Genomic DNA, 18,422 nt, shown 5'->3' on the forward strand with positions numbered 1-18,422 from the left:
CTGATTCAAGGCATGAACTTATCGTAGTATGTTGCTGTAGAGACCCAACTATGTGTTGACTTCGCATCTATTTCAATTGTTGCCTGGGCTCATCGTTTTTGCCCATTCTAGGCCGTCACATAAACCAGGCAGCCATTTAGCGTCATGTAGTTTTGGAACTGGGAAACCCCACGGACAACCGTGATCGGTGTTGCTTGACAAGCCACAAAATGTGTTTTCATACCTTCTCGTGTCTTGTGAAATACTGATACTGGCCGCCCGCCATTCTTGCACAAGCTATTAGAGTGGGGTCGTGGGCAACCAGTTGCCTTGAGTGTCAGTTCCTGGAGCTCCTGGGATGAAGTCTGCCAAATTACATCTGGGCCCTCTTTGCCCCTCCTCCCAGCACGTACTACCGGTTAGCCTACTTCGGAATCCCTGTCACCCGGCAGGGGGATTCTCGTAAGTTTCCTAATCGGGCCATCTACGAGCCATTGACGAGTAAGTCCCAAGCCTCCTTCCCCTCTGACTTACATCAGAGCCTCAAGATCGGCACAGGCCACCTTTAATGTTTATTGTTCGCATTAAAACTAGCCACTTAATGGTGACTGCCAACGTGCAATGCTCACAAAACTAACCCTGCGGCACAAACCCTTAAGGATATGGGCTTAACCGCTTTTTATTCTATTGAACCAGGCATGTACTGTGATAGGCGTGGTTTGAGTTTTTATTGAGAGGTCATGACATACTGTCAAACATATCCAACTTCTCAGCCACTCGGGATAATGGACTGCGGGTGAGCGAAGACGTTGCCCGGGTCCAGAACCGCCTTCAGCCCCTTCAGCCTCGAAGCTATTTCGTCTCCATAGTACAACCGATTTGCGTCCTCAGCACCAAGAGTCGGATCCGCATAGTTGATATACGCCCCGTACTCAACCCCCTCATCTGCCAGGACGTCCGTGATGGCCCCATTGAGCCCATTTACGAAGTCGATCCCCGCCTGAGGAAACGTCTGGTCGGCCCCGACGTAACCATAATTCTGCACCGTCCACATGAGGTTCCTGTGCCCGTACGCAGAGAAGTCGGCGCCGCGGGCGTTGATCTGGCTGTCGGCCCCGCCGTCCAGGTTGACGATCGCGAACCACGACACGGGCGCCGGCGGGCTCGCGCCCTGGTTCGCGATGTAGGTCATGTAGCTCGTCAGCGCCGCCGCGGAGAACCCGGGCTCCGGCACGGCCACGCTCTTGGCGAAGAAGTTGTCCCGCGCCGTGTACGGTTCGGACGTGGACACGACCAGGCTGCCCCCTGCCAGCAGTTCCAGGTTCGCCTGCCAGTTGAGTTCCTGTACGGTTACGGGTGATGCGGGCTGGGGGAGCCCGCGCAGGAGCTCCGGCGAGATGGTGTTGTTGAAGTCGCTTGCTGGCCCGAGGTAGACTCCGCGGACCTGAAAGTCGTTGGGCCCGAGGGTGATTCCGAAGCTGAGCTTTCGATCAGTGACCGAGGCGTTGTGGGCCATGTCCTGGAGGTGAATGAATGTTGACACTGCCGTGTCAATGCTTGTGGCAGGTGCTGCACCGGGGAACGAAAATCCGAAATAGATCGTGACAGTCGGCGCCGGCTGAGTCTGAAGGTAGAGCGTCGTTGCGATGCCGAAGGATGGGCCTGCACCGCGCATGGCCTGGAAACTCTGGTCAGTCTGTGTCTCGTATGTGTTGTGGTTTGTGTCAGCCTTCAGTCCCCAAGACTTACATAGTACAAATCCGGGTTCTCGGTCTCCGAAGCATGAACAATAGCGCCGTCGGCCCGCACCACATCCAGCCCCACGATCTGGTCAAGCGCCATGCCCCAGGCCCGAGATGTATACCCATACCCACCGAGGGTGAAGTGCCCGCCGACACCAACTCCAGCACAAGTGCCATGCGCGAGCGCCCGGCCCTTATCATTCAGTGCGAGGGCCATGTTCCCCAGCCTAAAGCCTCCGCCCACAGACGCGACGCCGGTACTCGCGTCGACGGTGACATCCTGGAAGCGCCGGAGGTCAACAACCACCGACCCGTCCTGCCCTCCGGAGCTTGTCGAGGCGTACGAGTGTCCGCCTGACTTTGCCTGGACCTTGATGCCATTCAGTGAGGCGCATGCGACCGAGTCGGAGACCTGCTGGGTCGTGTCCGGGATAATGATGACCACCGGGTCATACTGGAGGCGGATGTTGTAGCTTGTGACGAAGTCGGTCCAGTTATCGCTTGTGGAGACGGTCAGTGGTACGGATTTGTTGGCTAGGCAGTCGAGCAGGCCCGTCTGCCGGGTGCTCAGTATAGCTGCGGGAGGAATGAAGCCGGCGATTCCGGCTTCTATGAACAGGCAAGTAGCCACGACTGTACTTAAGGTTTTCATGACTTCCTGATCGCATGCGAACGACGCTGGAGGAAATTGAAAGAAGGGAGATTCCAGGCAACAGCGAGCCAATTCAACAGATTTTCAGCTGGAGGACAAATGTCTTACATTGATCATTGTGTAACTTGGCTTCATTGGCTATTGTGCGACACTGCTGACCCGATTGCTCCGCAGAAGTGCAGTTTAACAAGCTCAGCGATGAGAAGGAGACTTTAGCGTTGAGTTGAGTGCCTCTTGGTTTATGCATGCATCAGCTTGAGTAAAGCATCCCTACAAATGTCGATGACGCCCATGAACCCGTTTTCCACACATAAGAGCCTATACTCAATACAAGATGGCGAAGGACATTCTGTAATAGACCCCGGTTTCTGGACGAACAAACATAGTGTCACGGTCAAAAAGCCGAATTCTTCGAATACTGAGGTTTGACCTGTTTAAACGTACAACCGGTGGGAATCTGTCACATTATAAGCAGTAGGGGTGCCACTAAGTGTGGCGTCACATTTTGTGACAGAATCTCATAAACTCTATTTCTCTATGCCGTATGGTGAATCTGCTGACTCACTAGGGGGGTCCGAGACGATTGCAAAGTAAGTCTTGCCAAGAAAGACAACGCTATTGAGTATGAACCTTCGCCTGCCAAGATTGTGGCTTTGCTGCTGCTGAAAGCATATCCACTGCACATGGGATGAACTTGCCAAGGCAAATATGGGATATGGTTTTGGTGGATAAGAAAGTCCCTAAGCTGAGTTTTCTCGTGCCTAGATTCGTCATGTCAGGAACACTGTAAAACTAGATGCTTCCTTATATTAGAAAGATATCCAGTCTTGGCTTTTTTGAATACAATATGAGTCCTGCCATATGATTTCATGCTGCTTGAGTCTTTTTGTCGTCTTCGCGTCTCATCAGGGAGGAATCGTGATTCGGATTTCCCGAAGTGTCCATCCTCACATGCACCACCAGATAGCTCTTTCGTCCAGTAAGTGGCATGTGTGAGATAAAATGGTCTCTGAAGAGGATGGTATCGAGGCTAAAACGACAAAACCTCAGAATAATGTCACCGGCAGACACCTATCCATAATGAAAGCTTAGAATGAACAAGCAGGTCGTATTACGATCAGGAGACAAAGCGGACCGAAATCTACCCAGTACTCCGCATATTCATGGTTGCATCTGCACATGTAGAGTTTCCACCATGCATATCCCGGCATACACTGCAGAATTTGGGGTAGCAATTCCGGCATGCGGGCGTGACACGGGATATTGGATCATGTACCACAAGCCTCCTCGGAGATTTGACAGCAGCAAGTGCGGACGCGGCAATAGAAAACGCGAAGCAGCAAAGCTGAGAACCATCAAGAGGAGCATATTAGTCTTCGGCGAAGATCAGCCCTCTATGCAGGTCTTGGCCGATATCTGCGCCCACATGTCGGTCATGTTCCTCAAGGCCGGTTGTCTCACTGAGCGAAATGCAGGCGGTGTGCGGCCATGCTGGAGGGTTCTCGTAACCGACGTGATGTCACACGCACGCGAAAGCATACAGTTTTACCCAGTCCCCAAATGGCCGGTATGCCGCACGCTTGTCTTTGCCAATGCAACACTGAAATGCACGACAGTCATCGTGCATGAGAGGTCGCGATGGCTGCCCAGATGCTTCTGTCCCCTCTTGTCTCGCCGAGAGGACTTGAGAGGGACAGCCATCTACTTTGACAATGAGATGCCCAGTTCAGATCAAGCTTTTAGCCTCCGTGGCGGCGGTGGTCGACTTGGCTGCCGCGCTTACGCGTCGGTATGTTTACACGACATGTGGTCGTCCCGGGAGGAAGAGATGCATATGCGCTGAGCTTTGCTGACCGTCTCGAAACAACACCAGGTCAACAGATTTCCTCCCAGTCGGCCTTGCCCTAGGCCAAACACCCTCTGTCGAAACCAACAGCTTCGCGGCTTTCACGTTGAACCAGGACACACCACTGGCCACCCTGGACTACGGGATCGAGCGGGCCGGATATGCATTTTTCGCAGTCTCCAACCTCAGCCAGCCAGTCCAGATCGAGGTCAGGTACAGCGAGCCATTCGCGGGCCTAAGCGACCCCTGGTCTGACGGACCGTTTCTTTTCTCGCCCATGCTAGCTAACCATTTCCGCGCCGAGACGTTCAATGTTACCGAGCTGGGCCGCCTCGTTGCGCCACTAATCCAGGGCGGGCAGCGGTGGCAATCAATCACTCTGCTCACCGGTGGAAGTATATCCTTTGAGAGTGTGGGGTTTGAAGCCACCGTAGATCCCACCGCGGTGTCTAATTTTCCCGGGACTTTTGATAGCAGCGACGAGGCGTTCAACGAGGTGTGGAAGCTGGGTGCGGTGGCGGTATCCACCGCGTGCGTGGAAAAAGGATCGCAGGGCGCGGTATGGGAGGTGGACTCGGACAAAGGAGTGTTGGTCCGATCGACGAAACCTGCCATCACGCTTGAAGCCATCGACTTTGCCGACTACACATTGGAGTTCGAGGCCAACATTGCCAGGGCAGGTTTCTGGTGGAGCATTGCGAGCACAGAAAGAACTCAGGCGATCCAACTGATGCTCGTCGGCGACCTGCCTGAGGAGACCACATTCGTCAACACGAATAGGACCTTCCTTCAGCCGAACAACATCCTTTTAGGTTACGGATTCGACTTTCTCAACCAGTCGCTTGTGAGGTCGTACCTGCTTGACTACTTCCCTGTTCCATTTACCGTGAGCGAGGGAACATGGTACAATCTGTCGACCTCCCTCTCACAGAGCGGCCGCTTGTCAGTCTCGGTCAGCCAGCAGGAGATACTTGACGTATCCCTGCCGAGTTATCACGTCGGCGGGACCATAAGTACTAACGGCACCTTCGGGTTCGGCGGGTGGCAGGACCAGGCAGCCTACGTCCGCAACGTGGTCGTCACAGACACCGCCACCGGCGCAGCGCTATACGCCAACCGCATGACCTCGCCAGATGTGCTGGCCGAGTACGGGACCCAAGCCAACATGGGCTCGGTATGCGCAGACGGACCAAAGCGCGACAGGATGGTCTGGCTGGGCGACTTCTACCACACGGCCCGCATCATAGCGACGAGCACATCCCGTAACGATTTGTCCAGAGGCACGCTGCAGCTCCTGGTAGACACCCAGAATGACGACGGCGAGCTCAGCATCAACCCACCGTTGGGCTACAACCCGGCCAAGACGTTCAGCGCCCCCGGCGACCTGGTGGACTACCAGTTTCTCGGGCTCGCCAGCCTCCACAGCTACGTGCAGCACTCCAACGACCTGGCATTCGTGGCGGACACGTGGCCCCGTTGGCAAAAGTCCGTCTCATTCCTGCTCAGCACCATCAGCGCGGCAGACGGGCTCGTCCACGTCCCCGTCGCGTTCCTCGGCCCGACGGACGGCGGCTCGGCCATCTCGTGCCTCGCGGCACAGGCTCTCCGGGGGCTTGCCGAGATCGCGGGCGCCCTCAACGACACGACCTCGCAGCAGACCTGGACATCGGCAGCCGACTCGCTCGCAGAAGCCGTCAACACGCAGCTCTGGGACGACACGCAGGGCGTGTACGCCCTCTCACCCGCCGACACGTCCAACTTCTCCGTCGCCTCCACAGCATTCTGCATAACCTCCGGCGTAGCAGACCCAACCCGCGCCGCGCGCTCCCTCGCCGCCGCAGAGTCCCAACTCAGGCTGCCCCCGGGCTACCGCGACTCGACGGCCGCGAACGCCACCTCGGCGCAGATATCCCCCAACACGAACGGGTTCCTCCTGGACGCGATGTTCACGGCCGCGGGCGCCGCGTCCTCGGCGAACGACTCCGCCAAGGCCGGCGGCTATGTCAGCACCGCCGGCGCGCTGGTCCGCTCGCTGTGGGGCGCGATGCTGGGCAATGACACCACGGCCACCGGCGCGAGCTGGGAGTACGTCTCGCAGGCCGGGGACCCCGGCTTGGGCCTCTTCACGAGTCTCGCGCACCCGTGGGGCGGCGCGGCCACGTACATGCTCACGGAGCGGGTGCTGGGGTTGCGGCCCGCGGACGGGGTCGAGGGCTTCGGGTACGGGAGCTGGGTTGTTGATGTTTCCGCTGGTCTTGCTCGGGCTGACGCGGGCGAGCGGACGGGTGGTGAGCGCGTTTGGGGACCTGGAGGCTAGCTGGGTGGTTCAGGAGGGCAAAGGCGGTGATGTGTTGCGGTGTCTTGTGACTGCGCCGGCTGGGACGGTCGGGTCCTTAGTGTACATGGGACGGTCCATCAGCCTGGAGGGAGACACTACTCACAATGTCGTGATCGATTTGTGAGTGCAGGCAGAGTGGGATGTTGACTTTCTTGATCCTGTTCGCCGCAGATTGATTGCACCGGTCTGTTGCACATACACTGCGCCAATGCAATCGCGGGCTCGGAATGACACCTCGGAGAACCATGATAAATTGGTGTAATGTGACGCTCATCCCATTTCATACCCGGGTGTTTCAGGAACTACGACACCATGGTGATAACCCGAATACATCAGACGGTGCAGTCCCTCGCAGATGTTGGTTGTGTGAAATAGAAATAGATTGTCATCCCGTCTGGCGCAAACGGGCTTTTTGTTTTCTTTGGGTTTTTTTTTCGACGTACCTGTCGTTGGTTCTTTTTGTTTCTATATGCGTTCTCTCTGCGTGGCTTACCTCGCCACGTTCTGATATCCCTGCGTCGCTGAGGATTCGAAGGATTCGGAAACAGGCCTCGAGTGCCGCGGCCATGAGACGCCAACACAAAACTTCTCTCATAAGCCACAGCGTGGAGCGATCAAGCGGCGCAGCAACCCATTTTTACACCATGAGGGAACCGCAACAGGAGTCAAAATGGAACCACTGAGGTCATTATTCAGGGCCTTGCACATGTTTGTTTTTTATTTTAGGATTCAAGCTTTGAGGCCGCACCCGTGGGCGAGCAGGGACAGTCTTCCCGAAGAAACCTTGGAACGAATCACAGCGACTAAACTCCCCGACACTTGAAACATTGTTTCGGGCCAACTCCCCCACGGCCTGCCTGCCTGCCCATCTCGATGCTCGGACTGTACAACTTCTTCTTCACTCCGACCGCCCAGGCCCGGAATCACTCTCAAGAATAGCAGCGCCACGTCACAATCCCCCCTTGGCTTAGGAACACCAACACAACACTTTATATCCCGATATATCCAGGATCAAAAACCCTGATTGCTTATCATGCGTTGTAGAATGTCGAATACATCTAGTGAAAACCCTTATATCGTCCTGAGCTGACACCCCAACTTGCGTGATGGCCTGTTCGGACATTTGTATACTATCGGTTGTGACCGCGTGAGGGGGATTGTGGCCTCACCAGACAGGACAGTAGAAAGGTCACCAGACAGACACCGGTCTGATGTCGCCGCGGCCTTTTCGTCCGTGATTATTTCCGTTTCTTTTTGTACACATAGTACTGCCTTTCTGTCCACAACAGCAGCCGCTGGTCGTCTCGACTGTTGCACAACAGCTTTTTTTTTTTTTTTTGTGGATTACATATCCATGATTTCCTGTTACTTTTCGGCTGGTTATCCGAAAAGATGCCACACGCCGTCCTAGTCTATATGAGGCCGTCCAACAAGGACAGGCTGTACATCGCACTATATGCCAGGGGTGGAGATAGCATCATGTCCGGCGGCGAGGACAAGTAAGTCGGCCACATCACTTCACACTCCAACCCACGATTTTCTGACAACACCTGCCCCAAAGATACCACTGGGCCCTCCTCGTCGGCCCAAAACACGAAGACAGCAACTCAAAGGGCAAGCGCTTCCACGTCAAGGAGACCATGACCACCGTCGACGGCCGCACGCAGAGCCGCTGGGTGTTCGAGGAGCGCGACATTGGCATGAACCCGACCGCCATGATCCTGGTGCGGGTCATCATCGGAAAGGTGGCCAACCTCGAGAGGGTCGCCTCGTTGCTGCGCGACGTGCCCGTCCGCGACAACCAGTCCGGGTGGAACTGCGTGTGGTGGCTGCGCGAGGCGCTCGAGATGCTGCGCGCGGACGGCAAGGCGCTGGGCCGCTCGTCCTCTGTCGCGTGGGAGGAGGCGGGCGAGGCGGCGATGGGGTTCGTCAGGAGGAAGGAGCGCGAGCACCGCTTTGATGGGAGGGCGGCGCCCGGGTGGTTTGATATGAACCGCGTGGCAACTTACGACTTGCTGCGTGGGGAGGAGGTCGTTGCTTGATGGGGATGATAACGGTGATGTGGGACAGACCAGCCTGGGAGCAAGTCTTCGGGAACGGCTGCAGTGTAGGATAGATAAAAGACGGGTCGGGTATCCACCGGGGCGTTCATGGGGAAAATATGTGTTACAGTGTATCTGATTGCTTTAAAAGTCGCCAAAGAACCTGCGTCTGATGGCTTCGGCCTCCAATGCCTCCGGCGCAGGAGTGATGAACCTGTCCACCTCGTCCTGCCACCATCGGTTCTGTGGGTTCGGGTGCTTCGCGGACGTGTACTCCCAGTAAGGCGGATACCACCCTGCCGTCTCCCAGTCCACGATGCCGACCACCTTGTCATCCTTGACGAGAATGTTGGAGCTGCTCAGGTCGCCGTGTGTGAAGACCGGGCCCTGCCAGGCCTGCTCGTGGAACGAAGCCATGTGCTTGACCCCCGGCGATGATGCGTCGTCCTGGATGTCCTCCGCAGCGATCCCGCCCCGCAGCTCTTGGTGGAAATTCTGAATGGTGGGGAAGGGACCCCACAGCGACTTACAGGGCAGGCGGTGATCGAATATGGGCCCTCCGTCCACGTTCGCGACGCCAATACCGGACGGCGGCTGAATACCTCGAAGCTCTTGGACGATGGCCCTGAGCTGCTCCAGTATCCTGGCCTTGGACTCGTCCGACCGGCGGCTCCATCCCTCCGCGAGATTCTCCCCGTCTATCCTCTCCATGATGACGTACGCGCGGCCGTCGCGCTCAAACGCCGAGTAGACCTTGGGCACGGGCACCGAGGTGTGCTGGGCGACAAATTGCATGGCGCTGGCCTCGGCGAGTCTGGTGAAGGGGGTGGACTTGATGCAGCATTTTGGCGAGATGAAGACAACGCGGCCTGGCTTGCTGGTGAACGTCAGCCGGTTGGCGTGCTTCTGCGTGGCGGTCTTGTAGGCGAGAAGGACGAGGAGTCTGATCCAGAGCCTGTCGTTGAAGGGCTTGGACTCCATGTGAAGGTGAGCTTGTGCAGTGGTGAGTCGGCGGACATGACGGCCATGACGAGTACGCGGGGAGGAGAATATTGGCCTGCGGGTCAGAGGGCCAGTCAGGCCATGTGAGGCGAGGCAAGGCGAGTTGAGCTGAGCTGAGCTGCAGTCCAGGATTCAGATGGATGAGTCGAGGTGGAGGACGAAGTGGAGCAAAGTCGCAGCAGGTCTGAGGCCTGCTCCGGCGAGGGGGCCAAATCGGATCTTACGTAAGCACTGCCCTGTCCTTCTGTCATACATACAGAAACTAAATGAATATGCAGCCTTAATTGTTTGTTCTGATTTGTCTAAGCCCTCCTTCTGAAGGCATTGAGACTGTCGCTAACTTTACCATTCCTAATTCCCTCTAGTGCCACTCCTGAAACCTCCGAAACTGGCCTCAAGTTCAGTTCTCTTTTGAATGACAATTGCATGCTGCCTCGTTCACCTTGGCAGAATCAGATGGCGGGGAAATAGCGTGACCGACGTCGTTTAAATTAGAGGAAGAGAAAAGGGAAAGAGGCTAAAATCGAATCTTGAAGTCTTGACAAGAAATGGGCAGCAAGGATAGGATAGAGATTTACCTCATGTGTCATGAAGACATACATTGTGAATGTATTTTTGCGGGGGGTCTCCGTTCTACTCCGATGCGGAATGACATAGGTCAATGAAAATAGTGTTTTGGACCAAAGTGAGTTATGTTCTTCCGTACTCCCAACAACTTGCCACACCTAACAAGTTTGCCAGGGACTCCGGCTGATCTCTGTTAGAGAACAAATCACACCTCCTAGCTTGGGGAACAACCACACCGCACTTTACTTAATTAAATTTACGAACTTTCCCCTCTTTCAATCATTGACCTCATTAGAGTTCCATCAGTAATCACAGACACAACATTCCATCCAGGCCCTTCTATCTGATTGATCTCTGGAGCCGCTTATAATGTCGCCTGCTGATTGGACCGCACGGGAATGGGAGATCATCGAGTCAAGATATAGGCTATGGAAAATGACGGAAAAGCCCTCCTCGCGCCGAGGAGTGGTCACTTCAGTTGCGATGAAATGCGGCGACATGACTGGTGACCCAGAAACGTGGTTCGCGCACCAATGGGCTCAACAAATCGGCAGGTATGCAGGTCAAAGCTCTCGCAGGCTCAGATTTGCATTCCATGCTCCCACATGATGGCTAATCAGTCCTATCCTCGAACCGCAGGCACTACGCCAACCGCGAGGCAGCTGAAAACGGCCGCCCCAAGGCGCAGACGAAGACGAGGGAGCAGATCGCGCTGCTGGAGTACGCCTTCGCCACGACTTTCGGCTACCCTTACACTGGAGAAGTCCTCTCTCTGGCCATCCTGACGGGCTTGCAGGTTAAGCAGGTCAAGTCGTGGTTCGAGAATCAGCGTAAAAAGCGCGCTGAAGACAACGATTTACTTGCGCTGCAGCAACCAGAGATATTCGGCATGAGAGGCCAGGAGACGAAAGACGCCGCGGCGATGGTGCGGCAGTATAACAAGGATCCTAAGGGATATGCGAGGTCGCTCGTAATGTGGGACCGGTGCGTGCGGACTGGGCAACCCGGCCCGTTTGAGGAACTGCAGTGCCCGCGGCCCTACTTCAAGAAGTACTGGACGCGCATGTTCCCTGAGGACGGGCATGAGCGCAGCCTGCTGGAGGTCACGCAGGAACTAGAGGACAGTGACGATGACAGCATGGCCAACCTGACCGAGGAAGAGATAAACGATATGTCGGTGCAGTCAGAGATTGAGGAGCGGCAGTACAAGAGGAACCAGGAAGAGCTCGAAGCGCAAGACGAGAATGAAAAGTAATCCACAATGCTATCGAGGCTGAGATTAACATTCAAGCGAATTTCCCCAAGTGGGTTTTCCTATCCGAAATATGGCCAGCAGTCGCCGACCCAGCCCTACTCCAGCTTCTCTTGTCTCTTCTCCAAGAACAGCTTGGCAATGCCTCCGAACACAGTGACAAACTTCGCACCCATGTTAGTCAACAACCACACAACACCACCAAAAGAGGGAAAGGCAACTTGCCGCAACGTCAAAAGTCTTGAAGTAGAGTCCCAATGACGGATACGCGTCCCCGTCATAGAACGTCCGCATCGTGTACCAAAATCCAGGCGGCCAGCTCCCAGCGAGGAAGTCGGCAAAGAACCTAGGACACAGCAGAGTCAGCACATGTATGAGTCCAAGTTAAAGCACTCAACGGTCATCGTATCAAGAACGCGTCAAAGCATTGAATGAGAGAAAGAGCAAAAATTCAAAAGAAAAAGGGAAGAGATGGAAGAGAAACCAAGGCTCACAAATGCTTATACTCCCCCGGCGGGTCCGCGCTCTCCCGCACGACAACCCTCTCCCCAGGGAAGCTCTTCAGCGCGTGCACCGCGCCCGCGGGGATGTGGACCGGCTTGTCGCCGGCCTTGGCAACGGTGACGACGCCGTCGATGGTGATCTGGACGCGGCCCTCGCGCACGTCCATGAACTCGGAGTGGTTCCTGTGCCAGTGCAGCGGGGCCTCGAACACGTCGTCGCCCGGGCGGCCCTCGGCGGTGCCCTCGCTCGTCCACCGGGCGATGGAGTCCTCCGGCTGGGTAGGGTCGAGGATGAGTTTGAGTGTTACGCCCTGGGTGGCGGAAGTAATGAGAGTTAGGCTGAGTGTTTCTGCCTAGGTGGTGGGCTTGGGTGTTGGTGAGACTTGCCTTGCCCATGACAAGCGTCTTCACGACCGTTTCACTCATTGTGGCGGACATTCTCCCTGCGGCGGCTTACCTCGATAGGAACTTGAGAGAGTCTCAAAGCGCCGTATAGATGAGGACACGGTCAGGCGCTACGATTCTTTAATACAAAGCGTGTTTTTTTGCGTTCTTGACGAGGCTCTCGACTTATTGGCCCAGCTTTCACGAAGGCACACGCTGTCAGCGCTGTAGGATCGTGGCTCAGCACAAGCGTGGCCGTGCGCGGCCAGGAGGTCATCAGCTTCCAAATCTTAGCAGCCATCAGAGGGATCCTTCCCTCTTTTTATTTTCAATCCGGTAGAAGAGCTTCCATTCTGAATTCTGCAAAGTTAAGCAAGACTTGAGAGCTTCGACTCTCCCGTGAGCCTCCCGTGACAGTCCGGGAGAGCCAGCTGCCTGGGCCCGACTCCAGTGCACCAGCGCCAGTCAGCACAGGCCTCGCCTGGGCTAAACAGAGCTAAAAAAAAAAAAAAAAAAAAAAAAAAGCTCGGATACAGGGCACAGCGTTGTGCCTCCCCGTGCGCGCTCTACCAGGATTACTTGCCCTTGACGGCGGTGTAGCATCCGGCCTGAAAGCTCAAGCATCGTGCCAACATTCGGTCCATATAGTCAGAACCCAGTGAGCCCAGATATTTTGTTTGAATGTGCAGGGTGAGAGATCTGCGTGTCGTTCTGGAGCAAGCCGGTGGGAGAGATGTACGTAAGAGAGGCCTGATCCAAAGACATTGGACTCGGTGCGCGCTCGACCGGGACAAGATATTCAGTCATTCACGACGAGGAAGGATAAATATGGCGATGCGTCAACATTCCAGATTGCGATGCTCAAATCTTCCGCAGTCTTCGACACCGGACTGGAGCAAACAAATGCAATGACCTGGCACACGTAGAGTTCGCATCGCCAAGTTACATACACACTCCGGCCTAAGAGCCCCTCGGCCGAAACCTGAACCGGATAGACCTCGCCTCCTTGGAAGGCATGCCGATGAACTTATCCCTCACGACGTCCAGGTCCCTGGCCCTGTCAAAGTCAAACAGCTCCATGTCGAACCGGCCAACCAGCGCGGCCACCGTCAGGTATAGCTCCGCGTACGCCAGGTTGACACCCGCGCACGACCGCCCACCCCGCGAGAAGCTCACCAGGTACCTGTCGAGCCTGTTTCCCTCCGCCGCCGCCCTCGCGAACCGGTCCGGGTCGAACCTCCGCGGCTCCGGGAAGATCTCCGGGTCCAGCAGGACGTCACGGAACGTCTGCGAGACGGGGGTGCCGCGCGGGATCACGATTGCACCCCCGCCGCCGTTGCCGCTGCTGCTGACGACGAGATCCTCCTCCGGCGCGACGAGGATCTGCCTGTTGGTCACTGGCTCCGCGAGCCTCGTGCCCTCCTGCACCACCGCCCTCAGCAGCGGTATCTCCTCCAGGACGCGGCTCGGCGGGAGCTGGGGCTGGTGCTGCTGCATGACGGGGTCCAGCTCCGCCCTCAGCCTGGCGAGCACAGGGGGGCTGGACAGCAGGTGGCAGAGGATGACGCACAGCGTGCGCGCGGTGGTCTCGGCGCCGGCGACGAGCAGCACGAACGCCTCGTCCGCCAGGCGGTCGGCCGTCTTCTCCGCGGGTGGGAGGTCGGCCTGCATGATGCCGTGGAAGATGGTCTTGGGCCGGGGCTGATTCTGCTTCTCCTCCACCTCCTCTTTCTCCCAAACCCCCTTCCCGTCTTTGTCCAGACCGGCCTGCTGCTGTTGATGTTGCTCGGCGTAGATGGCCTTGGCCTGGGCCCTGAGGCGGTCCTTCCACTCCACAAAGACGGCGATGTCCGGGTTCATCTTGACGGCCAGCCAGGCGGGGAGGCTATTAATCAGCTGCAGTAGCCAGATGAAGTGCTTGGTGACGTTGGTGGACTCGAACCCGCCCTGCATAGCGCGCTTCCACTGCGGCGCGAAGGCCGGGTCCCGCAGGCAGTCGTAGCAGTCGCCGTAGCAGTACTCGGAGATGACGTCCAGGGTCAAGGCTGTCATAGCCGCGCCCACGTCCACCACCTCCCCGCCTCCCTCGGCCGAAGCACCCCCAGCCGCAGCAGACGACGGGGACGCGTGCTCCCGCAGTCGCTCGCACAACAGCTCCACCTTAGCGCGGATAGACTCGGCCTCGAGCTGCGCGATCGCCGCCCGCGAGAAGTACGGGTTGACGGCGGCCCTACGGGCGCGGTGGAGGGCATGGGCCTCCGCGGAGGCGAGCGAGCCCGGTGCGCCATTGGCGCGGTTGGCCCGGTACCACTTGTCGCGGTGCGTCTTCCTGCCGCCGGGGCCTGGGTGCAGGGTGTCGAAGAAGCCGGAGTCGCGAACGTGGACCTCGCCGGGGCTGATGCGCACCACGGGGCCGTAGGTGTCGTGCAGGGCGTCCAACTTGAACACGAATTGCGCCTCCTGGACCACATCGTAGTACGCGCCGTACAGGTAGGTCGCGGCGGCGAGCCTGGGGCCGGGGAAGCGGGATAGCGGGTGCAGGTACAGGCGGTAGGTGACCTTGGCGCTGAGGTAGATGGCGATGGCGGCGATGGCGCCTAGTGCCACGGTGGACGCAGTGATGCCTTCGCTGTAGGCCATGTTCACGGTCATTGGTTACCTGTAGAGAGAAGAGACAAGCAGAGTGCTTTCTCTACGATATTTATACGCACGCATGGTCTGTTGGTTGAGCCTTTGCGCCCCGACTGCAGTGGGCCGAGAATCCTATCAGTCGTCATCCCGTTGGGGCCATCTGAGTCTGGCATGGTTAGCACTTGTGGAGCATCTTGGGGTCGTCCAATCCAGCAGGATTCAACGCCCACAACCCAATGCAGGTGTTGGTTAGCCCCCACAAGCTAGCGCTGACGGCTGCCAGCCACACAGCAATGACTACTCAGTCAGCAAGATAAGTTGATTCGGAAGCATTGCATTTCATGTGGAGAGGTCTTGCAGGGCCATGGTGAGCAGCCGGACTAATGGAGTGATGTCGTTTCGCCATATTGTGGGATCTCAGGCCGAGGCTTGAGTTGTTCGGAGCAGCCGACCGTCTTTTAACGCCGCTTCAATCGGTCGGTGGTCTCTCCGATCCCTGGTAAGGCCGGCGGCCGCAATGTATTCAATTCATGCTGTGTAAATAGTTACCTCCAGCCGTTGTCCCATCCCGCCTGCTCGACCGCAAAAGCGATGGCCAGCTCAGAGAACCTCGCCATGTGGTCGAAGGAGAAATGCCCCGTCTCATCATCAACATACATCGTGTCATTCTCCGTGTGCACGTACGGGTCAAACTCGCCAGGGAACCCTCCGGCCACTGGGTTGCCCTCGGAGGCGAACGTGGCCGGGAAGCCCATCTTGGTGTAGCTCATGTAGTCGGAGCCAGCCCCGGGCATGAGCTCGTAGACGCTGGTGGGGATGGACGTGATGTACTCGGTGCTGAGGTCGACGGCCCACTTGGTCAAGGGGGCATCGGCGTCGGTCTTGATGAAGCCTATGCTCTCCGTTGCGTTGCGGGCAATGAACGCGGTCATGTCGAACTCCATCATGGCCCCAATTTTGGCGCCCTCCTTCTTCTTGTACGCCGCGATGGCCTGGCTGCCAAGCAGCCCTCCCTCCTCGGCGGCGTACCAGTGGAACTCGACCGGCCCCTCCTTTGGTATGTATCCACTTGAGGCCAGCACTCGGAATGCTTCGAGGATGCTGACTGTGCCCGATCCATCATCATCAGCCCCCGGGGCCTGTAGCAGCGGGAAGAGGTAGTTGGCGGAGTCCTGGTGCGCGCCGATTATGGTCAGGGGCTTGGAGTGGTCTCGGACCTTGGGCTCGAAGCGGGCGATGATGGAGGATTGCGGGAAGGGGTGCGTGAAGTACTCGAGGCTGATGTGGGCGTGGAACGGCGAGTGGGCGACGATGTCGGCGATGTGGTCGTGCAGCCACTGGGAGGACTCCTCGCCGGTCTCGCCGCCGAACCAGCGATTGTAGTAGCCCGAGAAGTGCTTAAGGATATCGCGCATTCGGGAGGTCGAGATCCTGGAAAACAGAGGCCTGACGAGGCTCTGGTGGGTTAACTTGGGAAGGTCTGGATGAGGAGGCCGTCAGCACAATGAATCTCTACCGTCACGGCGCCGAGGGGTCTCGAGAGTAGTGCGCACTGGCTTTCCCTTCCCACGCAGTGACGCCGTCAACATAGAGTTCCTGGTGGTCTGTGATATCCATGAACTTCTTCCTCTTCTGCCGCAGCCGCAGCTTGTCGCCTTCCTTCATCCACCTAGGCTTGTCCTCGCCGAACACGTGGATCAGTCTCGATTCGGCGAGCTGTACTGCCATCTCGGGCCGGAGGAAGATCATGGCATCGACGGGGTCTGGGTAGGCTGCGATGGCCGCGAGGATGGATTCGTCGACAACATGGTCGTTATGGAAGTCGAAGGAGGTAGTGGAAGCATCATTGACGTTCTCTGGGGGCGCGATCATGACTTGTTGCGATCCATCGCCAAGAGAGCCGGCGACCTGCTCGGAGCAGGCCAGCAGCAGCAGTGTGAGCTTGGCCGGTAGTGAAGAGCGCATATTAACAGCCTGTGGTGTTACTTGGGTTCTGAAATATGATAAGAACAAGATACAACCATCCGCTCAACGTAGAGAATTGGCAGGGAAACGGAGAGGCTGGTTGTGTATAACCGTCTGCTCTTGGAAGCTTGAGCTTTGGGCGACTTGGAGGAAGCCTGGATGATGCAATGCCAGTGGAACGTCACCCCTGAGCCTCGGCATGATTAAGCTCCGATTCCAGGGGTCTTGCTTGTCAGCCCCGGCCTGATAACAGCTGAGCTTGCCATTGGACATGCCGAGCCTCAATGTGCACGCACCTAAGTAACTGCCTGGCTGACCTCACGTTTTTGCTGGCACGACAAACGTTCAAGTTTGGCACTGAGGGAGAGAGAGTGGGTGACTTGTGGTAATTGCTTCCTGAAGCCTGGCCTTTGTCACCCACCATCGGACCCGCCAGCCAGGTTCTGAGCAGTTGGCCATCGGCCGCAGGGCGTCACAAATACAGAGGCCAAGCCACTCACTCCGTCCAGCAGACACGCTCACAGAAACGGCATGGGACGAATCTGTTGCACAATGCTAGCAGTGACTAGAACTTTACGATGTCTTCTGAGCCCTGGAGATCATGGGCCCGGGAAAGGGGCGAACTTTACTAGAATAGCTTTGTCATCAAGATCATGAAAGACAACCACGACTGTGGATATGCGGGACGGTAGTCGCTCGTCGACGCAAGCTTGCTGTGAGAGAGTGAGCAGACAAAATTGCCCCATGAACCTCTCCAACACCTCAACAATCAATAATGTCTCGTCTGCTTTTAGCCCTGCTGTCTGGTATAGCTTGTTCGAAATTCAAAACTGAGACAGGGCCTTGCCTCCAATGAGTGTCCCTGTCGATTGCCCAAATTAGTACCGCAGTTGTGCTATTCTCATTCCATCATGGAAGTCCCGGGAAAAGCCTAGTCAAAATTAAGACCTTTTCTAGAGTACTGCAGCGTGGTACTGTCAGGATCCCTGGATTGGTGTCCTCATTTGTGATATATTGGAAAGCCTCACAAGGTTGAAGCACAGTCAATTCGTAATGCCATTCACCTGTGTAGACCCTAGATCCAGCGAGTATGCAAGCAAGTAGAAGAATAATAATGTCACAAGGTGCAAATCAAGATTGGCCATCGGAGAGAGCAACCTGAAGTCGACCGCGGCGTCGCATTTCGAAGACACCGGCCGTTCTCGAGTGCTGTTTATTTGCCGTACCTTCACGATGCGGTCCGCGCATGTGAAGATCAAATTTTGTAGCAAGATTTTTGATACATTCTTGACAATCTTTTCATGGAGAAGTCGCTATCTTGACATCTCTCAGCCGCGTTTTAATGACCCTTAACCTTGGGAAAGTCCTTGTTGACGGCAATAATATGTAACGTGGATATAAAAGCTTTCTACGTACACGAACTATCAAAGAAGAAACGCCAGTCTCTGGTACTCATATTGTTCTACCCAGATGTCTCTTTGCCACTGTTCCTACGTGGTTAAACACTTACAATGGGACT

The 18,422-nt window shown here is 56.5% G+C and overlaps 8 protein-coding genes across 8 annotated transcripts; 3 read left to right on the forward strand and 5 right to left on the reverse strand.

The window, feature by feature from the left end:
- Positions 1-748: 748 nt before the first annotated feature.
- Positions 749-2,508, reverse strand: INS49_004151 (uncharacterized protein; the record flags this gene model as incomplete). The annotated part of the gene is made up of 3 exons (XM_043164941.1): positions 749-1,657; positions 1,729-2,277; positions 2,482-2,508. 3 exons carry the CDS (start codon positions 2,506-2,508, stop codon positions 749-751), a joined length of 1,485 nt encoding a protein of 494 aa, XP_043018591.1.
- Positions 2,509-4,085: 1,577 nt separating this feature from the next.
- INS49_004152 (uncharacterized protein) lies at positions 4,086-6,536 on the forward strand (the record flags this gene model as incomplete). Its single annotated transcript, XM_043164942.1, has 2 exons — positions 4,086-4,162; positions 4,247-6,536. The coding sequence occupies 2 exons, from the start codon at positions 4,086-4,088 to the stop codon at positions 6,534-6,536; spliced, it is 2,367 nt and encodes a 788-aa protein (XP_043018592.1).
- Positions 6,537-7,973: 1,437 nt separating this feature from the next.
- INS49_004153 (uncharacterized protein) lies at positions 7,974-8,599 on the forward strand (the record flags this gene model as incomplete). The annotated part of the gene is made up of 2 exons (XM_043164943.1): positions 7,974-8,056; positions 8,119-8,599. The coding sequence occupies 2 exons, from the start codon at positions 7,974-7,976 to the stop codon at positions 8,597-8,599; spliced, it is 564 nt and encodes a 187-aa protein (XP_043018593.1).
- Positions 8,600-8,743: 144 nt separating this feature from the next.
- INS49_004154 (uncharacterized protein) lies at positions 8,744-9,580 on the reverse strand (the record flags this gene model as incomplete). Its single annotated transcript, XM_043164944.1, has 1 exon — positions 8,744-9,580. One exon carries the CDS (start codon positions 9,578-9,580, stop codon positions 8,744-8,746), a length of 837 nt encoding a protein of 278 aa, XP_043018594.1.
- Positions 9,581-10,666: 1,086 nt separating this feature from the next.
- On the forward strand, positions 10,667-11,423 carry INS49_004155 (uncharacterized protein; the record flags this gene model as incomplete). The annotated part of the gene is made up of 2 exons (XM_043164945.1): positions 10,667-10,722; positions 10,808-11,423. 2 exons carry the CDS (start codon positions 10,667-10,669, stop codon positions 11,421-11,423), a joined length of 672 nt encoding a protein of 223 aa, XP_043018595.1.
- A 487-nt stretch (positions 11,424-11,910) lies between these two features.
- Positions 11,911-12,349, reverse strand: INS49_004156 (uncharacterized protein; the record flags this gene model as incomplete). Its single annotated transcript, XM_043164946.1, has 2 exons — positions 11,911-12,234; positions 12,323-12,349. The coding sequence occupies 2 exons, from the start codon at positions 12,347-12,349 to the stop codon at positions 11,911-11,913; spliced, it is 351 nt and encodes a 116-aa protein (XP_043018596.1).
- A 918-nt stretch (positions 12,350-13,267) lies between these two features.
- INS49_004157 (uncharacterized protein) lies at positions 13,268-14,959 on the reverse strand (the record flags this gene model as incomplete). The annotated part of the gene is made up of 1 exon (XM_043164947.1): positions 13,268-14,959. The coding sequence occupies one exon, from the start codon at positions 14,957-14,959 to the stop codon at positions 13,268-13,270; it is 1,692 nt and encodes a 563-aa protein (XP_043018597.1).
- Positions 14,960-15,483: 524 nt separating this feature from the next.
- On the reverse strand, positions 15,484-16,903 carry INS49_004158 (uncharacterized protein; the record flags this gene model as incomplete). The annotated part of the gene is made up of 2 exons (XM_043164948.1): positions 15,484-16,418; positions 16,492-16,903. The coding sequence occupies 2 exons, from the start codon at positions 16,901-16,903 to the stop codon at positions 15,484-15,486; spliced, it is 1,347 nt and encodes a 448-aa protein (XP_043018598.1).
- Between the last annotated feature and the right edge of the window lie 1,519 nt (positions 16,904-18,422).

This window comes from Diaporthe citri (assembly GCF_014595645.1).
Source record: "Diaporthe citri strain NFHF-8-4 chromosome Unknown scaffold_11, whole genome shotgun sequence".
In the NCBI taxonomy this organism is placed as follows: Eukaryota; Fungi; Ascomycota; class Sordariomycetes; order Diaporthales; family Diaporthaceae; genus Diaporthe; species Diaporthe citri.